The following is a 19,423-nucleotide window of genomic DNA, read 5'->3' as shown; positions in this document are numbered from 1 at the left end:
GGAGACTGAGGAACCAGGCAAACATGAGGGACCAGGGATGATTCCAAGGGGCTGACCTGGCTGCATCCTCTAGATGGAGCTCACCCCATCTGCAGCACACAGCAAGACCTTGAAATCCCTTGCAGTTTTCTCCTCTCCCATTACACCTCTTGCTACTCCCCTTTATATATTCCATGCATGCAATACACTGTAAACCTCTCCAGCTTATGAAGGCCCAATTTATATAGAAGAGATGTCATTTGTTTTATTTCTTTAAGGCAACAAACTCTTCTCCATACGTATTTTATAATTCAAATATAGATCATTTATGATGCAGCAATTTATGGGGTGGAATGAAGGGTACCAATTCTTACCTGTTCAGCAAAGGAGAATCAGTTTTGGACCAGCTAAACGTTGCATTCTTTACAACAATGCATCCTTCAGCTGCAAACAGAAAACTCATATTTATAAAAGTATCAGTGAAAGGTGCATACATGCTCTGGATCATGCCACAGAAGTCAACCTAAACATGCACAGGCAGAGGTATATAAAGCTGCTTTTGCAGAAGAAAAACAACTCACTGCTTACCCAAAAATTTGTCTTCTGCTTTTACTGGATCTAGTAAGACAGCAGAGGTTCCAAGGTTACAGTTATTCAGTAACCAGGAGGTACATGAATGTCAACCACACAGAGTAGCAACTAATTCAGCTGCATCCTCCTTTATCCAGCACTGCTAAGTCAGTTCAAGAAACCAGCAGCCTCCATCTGACTTGTGTTTTAACAGAAGCATCAGCTAAACTGCCCATTTACCATGTCAAGTTACTACAAGAATGATAGGCCAAATAAATCAAACTACCACATAAAATACCTTTGACCAAAAATACTGTTCAGTGAAATGTCACATGGAAGTGGCATCTGTAGTTTTTTACAGTAACAACTCAAAATATACCACTTCTAATTCAACCAAGTATGCAATTAATACTGGTCCAGCTAAATATTTGCATAGGTGTGCAAGTACAACCCATTATGGACAAAAAAAAAAACAAACCAAACCCCACACTAAAGATTTGCAAGCAATTTATTCATGGTTATAAGCTGAGAAAAGGGAGGGGATATTCTCAAAACAAAGATGAAGAGGAAAAAAAAATACAGCAGATGACTCCTTACCAAAAAGCCAAGTGACTAAAATGATACAGAGCTCCCTAACTGCCTGAGAGGGAGTGGTACAGTGGCTTTGTAAAGAGGAAGTAACAAAATTTATTTAGAAATTACTGACACAGCTAAAGTCAAGTTTTGCTTTGGACACAGGAGTTGTGGAGAGGGAAGAAACTATCTGGGAAGTAGAACCTTTATACAATTTTCCTTTTACAAACTTCCTTCTCTGCTGTCTAAAATTTATCAGTGAAATCTTCCAAAAATGCAGTAAATTTTCTATAGAAATCAAAAGACACCACCCAAAACCTGTACACACTGATTTTCAGCAGGCAAAGCTCACCCTCTGTCGTGGGACCCCTGATTATGCTGTCTGGATCTAACTCTTCATGAGACAGGAACACCCTAAGGCGCTTCAAGGAGACACTGGCCTGCATGGAAAAGGGATATAAAACTATCATATAGTCTGCTCATTACATTTAAGAGCTCATTATTTTGCACCACATATACATTACACATTATTACGCACTCCTAATCCCTCCTTAAATCCACTGCATAGTTGCTTGGACAGTCAGCAAGCTCACACTTCCCAAACCACAAGAATCATGACTGATTTCAGGAACACCCACCCGCCACAACCAGGACTGATAATTTTGCTTGCACTGCACTTAACACAGGAACTGCAAAGCTCCCTTTCTGAGGTGGTTGAATTTCACCAGTGGACATTCTCTAAGCATGGGAATATAATCTTTCCACCCAGGGCCTACTTCTGCACAGAAACACCTGTTAATGACTCAAGTCTTACTTCCACTATGTTGCTGATAACCATAGGAAGCATGTTCAGTGGAAACCTGAGGATGTTGAATAAAGCCAGAGAAACAAATGCCTTCTGAGCATCCAAGATGTTGTTCTTGTTTACAGTGACGTACACAGCAAATGTGGACAAGGCAACCTGAAAACAAAGGGCAAAGGTTACAGATGGGGTAACATGTCTGAAAGCCACCAAGTCAGGAGCACACAGTCTGACAACTGCAATCAGAGGACTACAAATCAAAGAAAGTGGAATGTTCAGGTAACTTCCTCACTCCTGATAACAGTTTTTGCAAAACAAACATTTGATTTAAATCTATTGTCAGAAAAAGAAGTTGATGGCTCCCCTTGGAAAAGTGTTTAGTGCTAAGTGCTAACTTTCTTCACATAGCAAGGGTGAAACCACAAATATTCCAGGCTATTTGTGGTCACACTGCAGGAGAAAGGAAGGAGAGAAACGATTCCTGGTCTTTCTTCCTGCTCTGTTTCAGTTTTAAGGCACTCCTCATAGTACCAGATACTGGATCAGTAACATTTATAGACAGAAAAGTCAGAAACACCCCGATGCTAACATGTTTTGTATTTTGTAGAGACTACCACAACCCTAGATTTCCAAATACAGCTCACTTTATCGTGGACAGACTGTTTTCCAGGAAACCTGAAATTGCACTACAAACATGAAGCCTTATAGTAATTAAGCTTTTCTGTTGTGAATTAAGTTTCATGCTGAGCAAGAAAATTACATCAAACCACTGTTATTATCAGTCATAAGCTATAATTCCAAAAATCTATATACTTATCTTTTTAAAAATATGCTGAATAAATTATAGTAACATTCTGCAAGTAAACCCAGATGTTCACTTTCAGATCTATTCCCTTCATAGCTTTTTCTTCCACGGTAACCCCACTCATACATCAGTTTATCACAAGATCCAGAAACTGTTTCCAAAAGACTGCCAATTAAAACAAGAAATCAAGGCAGACAAACCTTTGGCATCCCCCCTCCTAAAAGACTTGAAACAATTAGCCCTCCACTTAAGGAGCCGTCTCATCTAAGCACAGCATCCACTGAAGACATGAGTACTTCTGCTCACAATGGGACTGCTGTGAAGACATGTATTGTTCTTGGTGCAGTGGTTGACTCAGCTGTGCCTGGTACAGTAGCTTGTTTGTACAGTCCTCAGTTTGGACAACCACGTCCCAGGGAGAAAGCCCTCCAGTGGAGATCAAAAACAAGAAAGGGTCCAAAGAATAACCTCACACACAGCATGCCTGCACTCTTGTGTTACTAACAATTAGGCTGAAATACACCCTTATCAGCACACAGAGCAGTAGGGGGGGTACTGCAAATAAATAGTTTCCTGGCACCGTTATTAAAAGAGCCCTGGCCATGGAAACAGGAGAAACAGTACAGGATATAAAAGTTTTCAATGTCAAAAGTGCTTTCAAGTAGGGACTCGCAACAATTCTTCAATCAGAAGTTCAGAAGAACATATGAAAAAAACAAAAATCCAAGAAATGAGATGCTGAACAACAGCTTTGTTTCTGATTTGCCCCAGTGTCAAACTCCCCTGCAGAGCAGGATCACTGCCACACATCCACAATGTCTGCTGGAACAGAGCTACACTTTAGGGGAATCTAACAGACTCCACAGAACAGCATTAAGGAGTTCACCTGCAGAGTTTTATTTAGAAATTTCATTTAATAATGTATCTATATTAAAATCATCTTAGACTTCTTTTAGAAAAGCATTCACTTAAGAATGCAGCAGATGCTTCCTACGCAGGGCAGCGCTTCTCTGCCTTTCATCATGCCCAAAACATAATGTAAACACTAAAAATGTTTGCAGGGAAGGAATCTGAGACTGGAAAGTACACTTAAACACCTTCAACTGGAACAGTACATATTTTATCCTAATGTAGTCATGGCTTTTATTTGCTTCTGCAGACAAGAGCAATGGCCCCTTGTTCTAATAGGGTCTGAAGCAATTTTGATGTGACCTCACCTTTCTCTCCCTTTTATTAGCTGAAATGTAAGCTAATCACAAACACAGTAGGGATGTTTCGCATATCAATGATTTCTTTTTTTTTAAATAGGAATTTGAAGCAATCCCAAGCTATACAATGGCTTTACCTGCCCATATTGTTCTTAAACAGATGCCGAGAGAACCCTGGCCAGAGGTACTCCTGGCACACCATGTCCCCATTCCATCAAGGACTCTTATGTTAGGACCAGCTGCTCTCAAAGACGCTGAAATAAGGGATTTTTTTACTCTGTCAGCCACAGCTCCCACCTGGAGGGTACCATGCACATCAGTGACCCCTCCTAACTCTGACCATACATTTAACCTTAGGTACCCCAAGTACTCCACCAAAAATAATAGAGGGGATGCAGAACAGGTTTGTATTCTCAAATACTTCAGCCATTAACTTCTAGAATACGTCTAACTCAGATGTCACTGAGTTTCAAAGAAAACAGTAGTGCCTTTTCATAGAGAAGTGAAGCCCTAAGTGTTCAGTGTCCCATCACTTCAGAGGACAATCTGACTCTTCTACTCATTAAAACACAAAACCAAAAGAAGTCCTCAAGCAATGCCTTGGAAAGCACCATCCCAAAAAGGAGAGAACACTTCTAGATTTGTTTCACTTACCAAAAAAGGAGCACAAACCCAAGTGAAGGTTGCCATTGCAGCAAGGTAAGCAGATTTTTTTAGGACTTGAAGTTCTTTCTGTCTGATCTCTAATACCTTCTCTCTGAAGGCTAATTCCCAAGCATAAAGTTTCAGAACTTTAATCCCATTGAGAATTTCATTCATCAGCTTAATTCTGTTGTCTTTGCTCTTCATTTGAGCCACCTAAAAACAACATTGCAAAAAATAATTAACAGAGCACAATACTTGGCAGAGCCTCAAAGTCCTGAGCTTTGTATTTTGCAATGGCAAATTTACCTCATTATCATCAAAAGCTTACTAGCTTCCCAAGCAGGAAATCTGAGATACTATCTGAACAAACAAATATGCAGAATTAACAAGACGTTTTAAACCAATTAAAAGAATGCTTCACCCAACTGAAAAGCCAAACCAAGATCAAAACAGCTGTGGCACTGGTTTAAGTGTGATTAACCCTGCATCAGGGAGCCCTGGGACTCAGGTTCCTCAGAGGTACAATATACAGTTAAAAAATAAGCCACTATAGCCAAGCATCAGTGACGTGTAGTTTTTATCTAACCTTAGACCAAACTGCATTTTGCTTCCTCTTTAGCCCTATCCATAGTTTTCTGATGGTGCACTAAGGCAGAAAGCTTTCCATTCAGCCATAAGAAGCCAGGCCACTCATCACACATTTCAGAGTTTTCATCTTCATAAAGTATTTTAATGAGGGCAGTGCAAAGCTGAAGTGATGCTGTGACTCAGCACTGGGCAGCCAGCAGACTGCACTGATACAGCTATCCCAGACAGCTGTCACCAGTGACAGTGTGCTGGGACATGCCAGATATTCCCTACTTCTCCCATGCAGGAACCAAATGCTCCAGTATGTTCTGATGAACACAGAGATCTAAAAGGTTTCAGTTCCATATAACAATCTCCACTGACATGCAGTAAATTCAGTTAGTAGTGAAGTCACCAGAAAGCACATGGTGGGGCTGTTGGAAGCAGTTTTTGCAGTAGAAAACTTTAACACTGCAACTACCATTCTGAAAAGATGAATATTTCATTCATTCAGGTTCGTTAGGTAGACAGTAGTTTATGTTTGCACTTTAGTTCTTAGGCAGCAAGTTGAAAACTGAACTAATTCCAATTCCATCATTGGACATCTCACAATGGTGGCTAAAATGCTACCTTGGCCTTCACTATTGCAAATTTAGATCATTATACACAGATATGTTGCAAGGCTGAAAAATACATGAGTTTGTTTATTCTGCATACATAACACCTCTGACCTTTCTTTCCCTTCCCTTTTTGTAAGGGATAAACAGTGGGATGGGGAAAAAAAAAAATAAAAGGACAAATCTCAAGGAAAAAGTCAAAGAACAGAACACCTTTCTTACAAGCACTGTCACGTGTATAAAGGTTCTAACCTGATAGGTTTTTGTCTTCATTGCCATCACAGCATTTATTGGAACCAGAAGGATCATGACAGCCACTCCTGCCAGCACTGAAGGACCTAAATTCTGAAAAGTACTTAATTGTAAACATTTATTCAAACTCATTCTTAAAATCTTGAATCAAACATATGCTTCAGAAAAGCATTCTGAAATAGTTTTTCAACCTCTTCTTCCCTTTTCAAGAACAGCTTAGAGGAAGATGAGGATCAAGTAGGAGCTTAGGTTAACAATTATATGCTTTGATTTTTGAAACAAACATACATATATAGCCTCCATATAGAGATACATATAGATCAAGCTCTCTCTGAAGAGATATCTCTACACCCGTATACAATGATCTTTTAATGTTTTCCAGTTTTTGCTGGTTTGCCTGTTCTTCTGAAGTAGAGATTCATGAAGAGTCAGCCCGGTGACACCTCACACGGTGACTCTGAGTACAGAGCCAAGACCACTTTTATTTAAATCAAGTGACAAGTGAGATTACAGGTATTCCAGTCCCCCAAAAGGTCCCACCTGCAGCCCTCCCATATGCACTCAGATGCCCAAATTCAGAACCTCCTGCCTTCCTTCTTGATAGCAGTGACAAAAGCAGTTCTGAATGGCTCTAAATAAACAGCATTTTCCCCACACTGCTCTAACCCTCCAGTGGTCTGAGTAACAGCTGTCTGCAGTCACAGAATCATAGAAAGCAACACGTTGCCAAAGTCAAAACAGGAAACAACACACAGTACTCACCTGCCACAGTAAGTACAGTGCTAATATCACCTGGAAAGGTGCAGACCAAATCATATTTATATAGGTAGCCAAATCCATGAATCTCTGAGCATCCACAGACATTAGATTCACAATCTCACCCACAGTTGAAGTCTTTCTAGCAGAATTCGTGATAACAAGTGCCTAGGTGCAGATAAAAAATAAAACCAAGACTTATTTGCATTTTCTCCACAGAATTCAACTGCTTTACAGAGATTCTTCTTTAAAATTACAAGCAATCATATTCCTGCTTCATATTCTGTTTACCCTGTATGTTTTGCAAAATGCAAGTTGCACAGTCTGAAGTAAGCAGCTAAGCTAGGTTTAAGGTGATACAGCCAATAAGGCATCTTTGAGGGATATCATCTGCTTATTTTGTTTAGTGGTTTTGTGTAAGAACTGGAATCTTCATTTCTTGTGACACATTTTTCTCACACAGAGCTATCAGTCCACAGCTTTCTAAAATGTTCCAGCTAAGATGAGGTGGCATTGCTGCTAAGTCCCAAATGAAGCTGTAAATGTAGGGGCATCTTAATTCCTGCACAAACTGAATCACTGCACACCCCTAGTCTAAATGAGACAAGACTTCTTGTCTGGCAGTGGGAAGAAGAGAGTTAACTAGTAAATTAGAAGACTGCCCTAGCTTAAAGGCTTTTATTTATAAATTAGATATCCTCTTATTTCCATTAAGAGTTAGGAATCAACGTACCAGAGTCTCATAACTAATAATTCAGACTTAAGTGATGCATTCTCACAGTCACAGACAGGTACTGTATATTTATAGAAACACCTACCTTGCGATAAATTACACCAACAATAGCTGTTTTGAGCCTCATTCCAGTTACAAAGCAAATATGAAAATACTGGTGAAGAATCAGTGTCTGAAGACAGGCACAAACAAACAGCAGCACTGTATAAAAGTAGCCTTGCCAGTCTGGGGCAGCTTTGTTATTTACAAAGTTGAGTAGCAACCTATGGGGAGAGAAATTAATTCTCTTGGTAGATGCAAAAGAAAATCAGATGTCATGGTCACAACCTTAGATTATTTCAATCACTGTACAGGTCATGCAAGCACCTAAAGTACCAAACTTAGATAAAACATTTAAGCAAACTTCCTAGAAACTGGAGATCATTTTAAATGAGCACGCATCACTCCCTCCTCAAGGTACTAATTTGAAACATAAAGTATCACGTAGCTTACATGTATAGCATTCTCTTGGAGCTACACTAAAAAGTCTCATTTTTCCTCCAGTTAAAACACAACCACTTATAGTTGCTTTACTTCTTATCACCTCAAAGCAATACAATTCTCCCAGCCCCTTAGCTCTCTGGCTTCACATACTGTGATGGGTAGTCCCAAAATAATTACAGGGTAGAGTTTAATAAACTCTCCTGCTATTGTTGATGATATTCCTGCCTGGCCTTCTAGTGTTGAAAAGGAACGTAAGAAGTCAAACATTTATTGCACGATGTTATAACTTGAAAACTAATGGACCAAAATCATCTTTGTTCATGGTCTCTCACTTGCATGATATCTCTTCCCCATTTAACCAGCCGAAGGCAAAGCAGCCTGAGGAGTGAAATACCAGAGTGTTTTAAATTCTGTTCACATACTTTTAATACAGTAACAAAGTATATAGGTCTTACTTCAGAATTTCCGGGCCTGCAAACATCAAGAGATCATGTGCGGCTTTAAACAGGAAACTCATGAGAAAATATGGTCCAAAGGTTTTATATAACACCTTGAATAAAGATGCTTCAGAGCTCTTCTGAGATGGTTTTATAATTAAAGCTTCAGCCTCTTCTGTCACATCACCATTTGAGTCGCTTGATTTTTGCTGCTTTTTGGGCGCATATAACATGTCTAATGGTCGCCTGAAATAAGAGCAGGTACATAATGTAGCCTTTATTCAAGCATAAAGCCGAGTGGAAAAATGCACACTATACAAATGAGATGTTTATGAGCTGCTTATTATGGCTCTCAATAGCTTAAAACTGGGTTTTAACATTTCTAATCATGCAACCGTAACTAAATGAACTGGCCATTCAGAAATGGCCTTCTTTGCTCGGATGGGTAACACCCCTGTCAAATCTCTCCTACAGGTCTGCCCTGGGGAATGAGGAATGGGGCTGTAAGTTGTGTTAAGCTTAAAGAGCAAAGGACATTATTATTCTAGAACCCAGTAATGCTGAACTTTCGTACCACCAGAGATAAAACACAAGTCAGATTGATGCCAAGACATCCCCAATGCACACATTCTTTTTACACATCTGGCTTATGCCAAACTACATACTCTGAACTTCTGAGGACAAGTTGTATATAAAAACGTGCCGTGTAAGCAAGCATGTAATTTTCCTTCAATGAAAAGGTACTTCTATTTGCTGCAGTACAGGATGATGAAAGTAGGATGGAGAGTGCAGGCATGCAGTCTAATTTTAGTCATCTGGCTTAGATGCTCAGACTCCCTATATAGTCAAAGGAAAGTAATAAGCTTTTCACTTTTACACCCTGAACCACCCTCCTGAGGCTTTGGCAACTATAGAGGGAGCCCAAGCTCCCTAATTACATGACTGAAGTTTGTGTGAAAACATTCCCTCCCCGGGACAAAAAACACACATCAAAAGTCACAGTAATAAGGTTTGGATCACGAAAGACTAAGGGGAAGTCGATGAAGTTGTTCATAAAGAAGAAACACACCACCCTACTTGGTCCCTGTTCTGTGTGCACTTAAGGACAAATCCAGGCTGCCACATGGGCCTTACAAAAGCAAGTTTGATACCAAATGACAAACAGCTCTAAAGAGAGTTTGAGAAACTTGAGCTTTTAAACCTCTGTATCTTGGGAGAACTGACAGCCAGGACAACTGAACTTACCTCTTGGTCTTTGACCACTCTTTTGCCCAATTTCGAGCCAAAACCGGCACTATTTGCTCTGATTTGTCATCTTTATTTAATGACCACAAATCCTTGGCTTCCAAAGGACTCCGATAACCCTGAATCATCAACCTGTATTAGAAAGAATCAGCAATCTAAATTTAGGAACACTAGAGATGTGTGTATACATATATATATATGCCATAAGGCAGTGGTCCTTGCATCCAGCCCCAAAGCAGAGCCAGCTCTTCACAAAGATGCATGCAAGCCGTGGGACCTGTAACAACACAGGTCCAGATGCTAAAATACACATCCTCCTGTCTTTCCTGCAAGAATCAGACACCAAAACATCTAGGGATCCAGGAGGTGCCACTGAATTCGTATTTCAGGGAAAATAAAAGAAAGGATGAAGTGATCTCATTTGAAAATCAGCCAGGAAATTAATACTGCCATGCCTACCAAGTTTCAAAATCTTTATTAGCTTTTAATTTCACAAAGCAATTCCTTTCATCTAACTTTCTGTTGGAACTCTGGCCAAGTACCAACCTCAGCTATACACCAGTATTATTTTACATGTTTCTGTGCTTTAACTCATACAGCATAACTAAAACTAAGTTAATAGAAAAAAAAAGCCTCCTGGGCAAAAAGACGTAACAGTTTTGAATGCCTTAGTTTCTAAATACAGCAGATAATTTCTACCTTCTTATATTTCCCAAAGAAAATTTTTTTATTATATTCGTCCAACAAACATATTAAACAACATCAAGGTCATGGATTTGATCCCTATACAGGCCATTCACTTAAGAGATGGACTTGATGATCCTTGTGGGTCCTTTCCAACTCAGAATATTCTGTGATTCTGGAAATACTGCTAAAATTTAAAATTACAAGGACTCTACAAAGAAAGTAAAAAATATTAATCAAATTTGGAAAAAATATTCATTTAATCTATCTACAAAACAACCAACCAAAACAACCGAAATTAGTATTGCAGGATTATTGCTAATTTAACTCTGAAAGCAGGATCCCAAAGTGCCATCTAACTTGAACTGGTGCCATACACAGCACCTTGATCTTACCCAGTGATCCACCAGAATGTGACTCTGGAGAGGAAAGAAGCACTGAACTCTGGACATGGATTCTAGAAGGGAGAAAAAGAAATCAAAGTGACTGATACAGGGCCAAGAGAAACAAGCAAAGCAGAAAATATGCTTTTGAAATTCCTTTTGTGTACACTATTTTTTCACATTACTAAAATTTGCCATTTATGCTGCTGAGAGCTTGTTCAGAAAACACAAGCACAGCTCCAGGGCTGTCAGCAGACTCGACCACTGGGACACAAGGAATAGCAGTGTTCCATATCAACAATACAACAAATAGCTGAAGGACTTTCACAAGACAGTGCAGGCCAGACAGTCTTTCCAGTCCAGTGCCTATATCAATGCAAGGTATGCTACCATAGGAGGGCATAAATATGTTAATTGGGCAGTTAGTCATGAATGAAAATTCAGTTCTAGTGTTCTAGCAGTGAAGTGCTGTGATTTCATCAACATAGATGCACAAATGAAAAAAAACTGTAAACTCCACAAAAGCACCCCAAAACTCCCCTTAGAAACCCTGTATCTCATTCATCAATAAGCAAGGGAAACTTCAGTATCCATAAATGTACACAGCCCACTCCTGTTCCACACCTAGCACAGTGTCTGGTTGTCTGACTGCTCTTCAAATTAATGTCATCTCCTAATCTGTTGGACTAAAATAGCATTTTAAAGAAAGGCTGGGAGAATCTCAAAGGTACTTAAAGGTGATTTACTTGCAGAATTCCAGGGCACATTTCTCTCTTCCCTCTTTCTCTGCTCTGAACAGCACCTAAAGAATGCTAAAACCAGCCACCCCTTTGGGACAACAAACCACTAGGTTTTTATCTTCAACTATAATTGGAACAACTCAGGTATTCTATCTACTAAAGTCACCAAACACCATTAGAGGGCTGCAATTAACCCAACCAGAGCCAAGTGTTTCAAACATTTGCATTTTTCAGCTCTTGTTTGTGTAACCTGGCTCTCCTGTGCTGCAGTGTGTTACCACCCAAGAGAGTCTTGCATTTTCTCTTTCTCACAGAACTTTTTTTGCAACTTTGCAGGGAACAATAAGAGTATGTATGAGACACAAGCAGTTTTGTTTTTTTTTTTAAGGGACAAGAGTTTCACATTTCTGAAGTATTTAAACACTTGCAGTAAAATGACTGCAAGCAAATCCAACACCATCACCTAATGAATGAATAGAAGTTTTTGAAGTCAGAGAAAGGGAAGGGGCAAAACTTCCAGCTTCAGCCACTCCAGCATTCCTGACAGACAGATTTCTACTTCAGCAAATACAGGGTATAGTTTCAACTTCATCAAAACTGAAGAACATTCTCAACTTTATATAAAATGCTGCACTGCTTTTTTCCTTTACACTTTTTTTAATCAACTTGAAGGTGGAAGCTCTAAATTCAAGAGCCCACTAGATCTTGTACTACCAAAAAGCAGACTTCATTTGTTTAAAGCCAAAGTTTAAAACATTAAAATGTTACATTACTTTAAAAATAATACTGTTTTTTGTAAAATTAAATAGTTATCACACAAAGAACTATTAATTCTACTGAGTTTTATGCCAGGTAGAATGAAAACAACAAGCTGTAATAAGTCTGGATTTGTGTAATGCAAACGAGACAAAACACATTATTTGACTTCTATATACATCGGTATCTACATCTTAGAAATTTTACTCTAGTTTTCTGACTTAAGTAAACATATACTAAGATTTTACTTAAGACTTACAAACATTTCTGGTTTGGAAATGCTAGGTAGAAGGGAATAAAGCAGAATTTAAAGCTGTCTAACATGACTTCTTTCTTTTTTTCTCCATCATAACAGACACATCACTCATGAAAAGAGAAAGTTAAAATTTCAAGTCTGCCCTGTTTCCAAAAGACACCCCTAGAAATACTCAGAAGAGAAAAACAAACCACTGTGGTCTCAAAGCACCTTGTAATTATTACAAACATGATCAAAGCAGAAAAGAAGGTTTCCATAAATTCACAGTATCCTGTCAAGTATATTTAATCCCTGAATGAGATGAAAAGAACCCAAAGAGGTGCCAAAGACTCAGCAGTTTGCTCTTCCCTCCAGACATATACACACAGACTGTTTGCTGTGGAATGCAGAGCACCACTGGCACCCTGGATACTGATGGAGAAAGTTAACTGTGGAATTCAGTAAGTGCAACTGGTTATGGACCCTTTCCACACTTACAAAGGCAACATTTATTCCCCACATCACACATTCCACACTTTCCTCCATCAGTCAGCATCACCTAACAGCCATCAAACCAGAATCAGACCCTGTATTAAAAAAAAAAAAAACCAAATTATAGAAATGAAGTTTCTAATCTTGGCAAACTCCAGGCAGTGACAAGTGTCACTCCACTGTGACTCAGAAGATCTAGCCCAGAGGTAAGCAAGGATGACCCAGCATCCCTTGGGTCACTCTACATATATCTAGCACATATAATTAGGAACACATGCAAAAAACATCACGTCCAGGCAAAATTAAATTTCTACATCCAAACCACCCTCTAACATTAGCTGCTCTTGCAATTGAGTTGGTTAAATTTTTGCTTGACACAAGAGAGATAAATATGGAAATCAAACACATCTATCCAGAGTCAAAAGTTTTCCAGGTCTAAATTCTTCCCCACCTTTGAAAGAAAGAGAATCCATATCCTTGTGAGTTACTGCCTACTGAACATATCAGGTGACTAGGAGCACAGCATTTCAAATCACTATTTCCCACCAACTGCCAGAAGCACTACTGAATAAAAATAAATATAACTTGACCCCAGGAATGCTATTGAGGAATGAGTGAAACTATTTTTGCGCTTTTTCTTCCATACAGCCCCCCTCTCCCCCTGTTTTTGCATGTTATGGGCTTCATCTTTTTCATCACCAACTAAAAAGCAGAATTTGAATTATTTGGGAGACTATAGCCCCATAGCTCCTTGCACAGAACACTGGAGGTATGATACTCAGCACTCAGTACAGACTTACTTACAGGATCATTCACTGTTTCAGAAAACAAAGGTGGTTGTTCTGGAAAACAACACAGGATGAGCTGTGCAAATAACAGGACAAAGTAAATGCAGAAGGTGACATAACGAAATGTATCCACTTCAGCACCCTACAAAGGAAGGTAACACTCCAATTAGAAGGCTTAAGGAATTGATTTAAAACAACATGTTACCATTAAACAGAAAACCACTCCTTTCTGTAAGTTCTGCAAACTAAGTTAGTGCCACACTACCCACCCCACACAAATTAGGGGTAATGTCTATTTTGGTAAAGGGAAGGTAATGAGAGGGGGGAGGATGTGAAAGATATTGTTTATTTTTATTCAGTCACTACCATAATCACACAAGCATGAACTTCTTTCTTTAGAGGAGCAAGGCATTCATGCATTGGGTTACAAGGAGTATTCAAAGCAATTTTTTTAATTAGTACACACACAGAAGATAAGAATTAGAAGAGAAGAATTTAGATTGCACTTTGTTCCACTGTGCTTAAATTCAGAGGTTCTCTCATTTTTTAGACTGGGACTGATACATCACATGTCAACCACAGAAATCAAAGCACGGGGATAGATGGACACACACATCCCCCAGTAAAATCCCATTCCCAACAGCTGAAGACAAAAGCTGGCTGAAAGTTCTCAAAATTCACAACAGGGCTGAAAGGTCTCAAGAAATCAAAGTGATCTGCCATTTTCAGGCAGCTTTGCAATTAGTCTGATATTTCAGGTGGCCTTACTACAAGACACAAAAATATTTCACTTGTACACTTTCACTTTGCCCTGGCAGGTGAGACCACACCACCACTGAACAAAGTGTTTCAGGAAATCCACGGTATAATAACAGGAAGGTGACGTAAACTCCCAGTTAAAACAGTTTCATATCAAAGATTATCCACTTTCAGTGTACTCAAGCAGACACATCCGCTTTCTCCAACAGTCAGAAAAATTTTCTTGGCAATTGTTGCTACAGGTAAAATCCCTATGAATTCCACTAGCAGTTCAAAACAGGAGTCATTAAGTCCTGATTGTTTTGCTGTTATAACCCAAGGTACCCTGAATGAATCATTAACTGATTTGACTGGCATAATTAGCAAGCAACTGCTCTATTACTGCAGCATTTCAGATTATTTTCAACTGAATGAGGCTAAAAATCACTTACCATATTTAAGGCATGTTTTATTTTGGATATCAAAATCACTGTGGCACACAACAATGAGATAAACCAGAAAATTGTCATTACTCCTGAAGACTGGACTCCTTTTATTCTTTCATATTGTATTAAATATGTGGCAACCAACTGTGAACAAATAAGATAAAAATATATTCGTAAGTTTTACAATATGTTATGCACATATTAAAGGTACCATGCTAAAGTGTACTTATTTAAAATTTCTAATCCAGTATGTCCCACACATACTAACACCCTGAAATTTTAAGTGTAATTCAAAAATACATTTAAATAGGAAATTCTCTGTATCAGTAAAGGAGTGGACAAAAAAAAAAAAGAGAGAAAAGGAATATGTATTACCTAGAAATAAATGATCACATACACAAAAGTGCTGTCAAAAGTTGTTTTTACAATAAAATGACTTCTTTCCATATAAGCCACAATGCCAAACAACACTGACCAAGTATTGCTCTACTTCTGTATTTGGTGTGTTTTCAGAGTCCTTTAGGAAGCTGGTACATCTCACTTGGCTGCTGACACACCATTTTCAATCAGCCTGACAAAAGCTTGACAATTGCATTATTAAATGACCACAAAGTACTTAACAGCTCTTGCATTTGTGGGTAGGTTTGAGGGCTGTTGGGTGGGGTTTTTTTGTTTGGTTGTTGTTGGAGCTGTGGTGTCCCACTCTCCCCCTTGAGCATCTTGTTTAATCACTACCACTCCAAGTCCACGATAAATGTGACAACAAATGAATAGCAAGGCATTTTCCTTAAAATGCAGGCTGCAGGGATACTGGTGTGGAAGCAGACAATAGTTGTGGATCTAGGCAGAAAGAGTTAGCTGGGGACACCTGTGTGACTCGTGGCATTTAGGATTTCCACTGTGCCACGAAGTGTAACAAAGAAAACATGCCCTAAAGAATGTTACATGCAAGAGAGTTTGTAATAGGATACTTAATAATGCAATGCCTTTGACTGTCTTCCACCAAGTTCAGTGGTTTGTATTATCTAGGCTGAAACAGTTTTCTTTGAGTTGATTCCTTCACCCCATGCTTGAGTCAAACTATTAAATAAATGGTAGCTCAAGCCTATCAAAATAAGGCAAGACAACTAGCACTGCCTTATGTGCTGATGTGCAACACACTGAGCACTGCTGGGTTGGAGGGGGGTTTTTTTCCTAATTTTTTTATTAAAACACAGCAGACATTTCAGTCAACTGCAGTTCAGCTGCAGAATAAGTCTGTATATAAAGGCAGTAGCTATAAGAATTACAACACTGTGAGTAATGTCAAGGTGGTGTTACTGCTTAAGGTTTTGCATGAACAGGGGCCATGCAGAAGAACTTACCATTGTTATACCCAATACTGTAGGGCTAATGAGATAAAATGGAGCTCGAGAAATTTGACTTCTTTCCCAGAAAGAGTAGAAAAGGTCTGCCCAGCAGACTATCCACAGTATTAAACCCAAAGCCTGCAACAGAGAAGTGTCTTTAATACATCAGTTCACACAGATAATGCAGCACAATAGATGAACACTAGATGTTATATGTTAGTAGAAGTGATAATCAGATCATATCCTTTGGGCAATTCTACAACATACACAAAAGAAAAACAACTTGGCCTTGAGACTGAGTTGCCTAAAATAGTCTTCTCCAACTGGTCTTACACAGGATCTACATGGAGTAAATTTCAAAAAGCCTAATAAAAGGGCAAGGGAAACATATAAGGCTTGGAAATCAAACACAAGGAGAACAAGTAGGTTACAGCTGAAGTGTACATGCAGGCCAAGAATGGTGCTCAACAAAAATACTGTGCTAAAACACTGCTGAAAATAGATTCAAACTTCCAGATTAGCTCAGTAAGTCCCGATTTTAAAAAGTCAGGTACCGTTTTGGCTTTGTTAAGGTTGGACATCTGTATGTATCCCCTGTCATGACGGCGAAGGTACAGGTAGTACACTGGGAAGCAGATCCACAGGTAAGTGCAAGGAATCCAGACCAGGACTGTGTTCTGAAAGCATGGGGTGAAATCTGGATCTTCTGTGTGCCATGTCAGATTCCAATCCTGGGGCAAGAAAACAGGTTGAGTTAAAGAAAAAGCAAACACTGAACTTCAATATTTAAAAGTCAGAAATAGCCGCTATCAGCCTTTTTCTGTATCTCTTGTGCACTTATTTATACTTGTATTAAACTGGCTCCATTCTGTGATGCATCTAATTTTATTGCACTTTTTGTAGCTCAGAAGTTTTAAACCTTCACAAGATGACGGTGTCACTTTTGTGGTTACACACAGCTACCATAACATACAGCTCACTCGAGTGTAATAGGGGTCCTCAACAGTACTTACCAGGATCTTTAACAGCATTAATCAAGAATTTTCACATTATCGTTGCAAACAAAACACGACAGTGCTAGCTACCTCCCACTGTAACCACTGTGCATCACATGTATGTGTAAATATTCAGATACACTGCATTCCCAGATTTCCACGTGCAAACATTATCTGGCACACAGTAAAAGTGAATGGCACAAGACAATATCATGCCAGTATTTGTAAAGCATAGCTCCCAAGCTGTCTGCAGCAAACCTAGTTGAGGATTCACAACAAGGTACACAACTAAGTAAAAGGTTCACTCTTGCAGCTTATTTCCTACTCAACAACAAGAGAATGTAAATCAATATAATTCAATGTTTTCCTATTTTTCTCAACACAAGTGTCAAAACCAAGACAGTCAAACAACCATACAGTCAAACCAAAACTGACACAGTAATAAAAATGTGATCACCATTTCCAGTACTGGTACAAGGACTATTTACAATGACAGACTGTTTAATAAAATGAGCTTTCATATCATATTTATGCTTTCTCTCAGTTAGGAAAATCTCTTGCAGCAAATTTTACCTTAAAATTACTGACTCTGCTGAAAAATTATCAAAAGAGACACTTCCTCTCAAGTGCCATAAATTTTTGACTGTCCAACAGAACAATGCAATACAGAAATACTGCTGCTGCAGATGGACTGCAATATTGGACAGCTGAAACATCACTCACAAGCCTCTGTTTAAAAGCCCCACAGCCAAGAGCAGCAGTCCCAAGCCCAAAGCCTTGTTAACTATACTATCATGTTCAGTGGCAAAGCATTTTTTCAGACAGTTGCTCAGCTTGCACCACCAGTACCACTACTGGGACATAATGACAGTCAGTAATCCTTCTCCTCTATAAAAGCCTGAGCTAGTCACAGAAATAAGTGCCATTATCCACATTTTATAGATGAGGAAACAGAACCAAAAGGAGCTGTAGTGCCTGTCCCCTCTATTCCAACATCAAAGCTGAAACCAGATCCCACTGCTCAGAATCACCACACTTTGTTTGTCCCCATCTTCCACTGATTAAACAGTTTCAAGCACAATTACAAACAGAACATAGATCTAAAGAGAAATGGAAGATGTATTTGCCTTCCCCATTTCCCTCGATTTCTGTCAGAATCTAAGACTTCTTTCCCAGTTAGATACCACAGACTGTATGCACAGGACACTCACTGTTATTTTTCTCCTCTAATTCCACAGCATGCTAAAAATTCTTCTCAGTTCATATCATTTTTAATTTTCCAGTTTTTAGAAAAAGAAAATCTCTGAACTTACTACAGCTAATTCAAGGGAATTCACACTGGTAGAGCATACGAATGCCCAATTATGTTTTAATGTATCTGCAGAGGGGTCACATAAGCTGTTCGTGACCAGGCAGTGCCTGCGAGACACTGTGGACAAGCCACATGCTTATTAAGTTTCCTGACTGCATAACTCATCAGAAATTTCAGCTGAGTCATCCTTACATTTAGCCACCACACAAATGTTTTCGGCTTTCCAAGTCCCAGCTGCTCCACTACAGCACAACAGCCAAGAAAAAGTCTCATGACTCTGCAGAACAGTTTACAATTCACAAATTAAGACAGTTACAAGATTATACAAGTAAATCGACAGGATGTAATCAGCTTTACCACAAACAAACAGGAGCATTTTATTGAGTAAACTTCTGGAGATCTACACACTGCTTAAGAAAGTTACTAACTCCTTCTGCAGTGTTTGTAAATGCTTGCTGTAAAATGAATCAGGAAAGCACCAGAGAGGTCAGAGCAGGTAATGCACATGTCACTGCCACGTGGCGAAATAAAAGCGAGAAGTGCTGTATGCATGACTGCTATGCATATTGGCTGGAGGACATCCTAAAAACATGTGCAACCTTTCATTTGACTTTCTTATTTGCAAGTTATCTGGAGGTGTTTGTTTCTGCATAAAATGCAAGAAGGATGGGACAAACAGGCAATTTTGGTTCAAACTACCTGCTAGAATTTAACAGCTGCAGCAACATCAGTGTATCTTCTTTCGTACTTTTTCCAGGATCTGATCCAGAGGCTGTTGCCATCAAGTAGGAGCGTGCTTAGCTTAAAATCCACTTTTCCTCCCAGTACAAGAG

The 19,423-nt window shown here is 39.1% G+C and overlaps 1 protein-coding gene across 4 annotated transcripts in view; it reads right to left on the bottom strand.

The window, feature by feature from the left end:
- ABCC1 (ATP binding cassette subfamily C member 1) overlaps positions 1-19,423 on the bottom strand; it is a 50,090-nt gene that overhangs the window by 20,261 nt on the left and 10,406 nt on the right. For 2 of the 4 annotated variants that reach the window (XM_027743996.2, XM_027743998.2), the window contains exons 2-16: positions 16,838-17,014; positions 16,299-16,421; positions 14,941-15,078; positions 13,767-13,892; positions 10,752-10,813; positions 9,673-9,804; positions 8,446-8,673; positions 7,593-7,770; positions 6,781-6,942; positions 6,019-6,111; positions 4,592-4,795; positions 1,937-2,083; positions 1,475-1,562; positions 568-597; positions 354-423 (exon numbers count right to left, since the gene is read on the bottom strand). In XM_027743996.2, coding sequence (XP_027599797.1) covers positions 354-423; positions 568-597; positions 1,475-1,562; positions 1,937-2,083; positions 4,592-4,795; positions 6,019-6,111; positions 6,781-6,942; positions 7,593-7,770; positions 8,446-8,673; positions 9,673-9,804; positions 10,752-10,813; positions 13,767-13,892; positions 14,941-15,078; positions 16,299-16,421; positions 16,838-17,014 — 1,958 coding nt within the window. The remainder of the gene's footprint in view (positions 1-353; positions 424-567; positions 598-1,474; positions 1,563-1,936; positions 2,084-4,591; positions 4,796-6,018; positions 6,112-6,780; positions 6,943-7,592; positions 7,771-8,445; positions 8,674-9,672; positions 9,805-10,751; positions 10,814-13,766; positions 13,893-14,940; positions 15,079-16,298; positions 16,422-16,837; positions 17,015-19,423) is intronic. The other 2 variants (XM_027743999.2, XM_039390193.1) reach the window with 1 other exon arrangement.

Source organism: Pipra filicauda, unplaced genomic scaffold, assembly GCF_003945595.2.
Source record: "Pipra filicauda isolate LSUMZ 115617 unplaced genomic scaffold, ASM394559v2 scaffold127_size2900866_pilon, whole genome shotgun sequence".
NCBI lineage: Eukaryota > Metazoa > Chordata > Aves > Passeriformes > Pipridae > Pipra > Pipra filicauda.
Note: the sequence above shows the minus strand (reverse complement) of the source record. Positions and strands in the feature narration are given on the sequence as shown.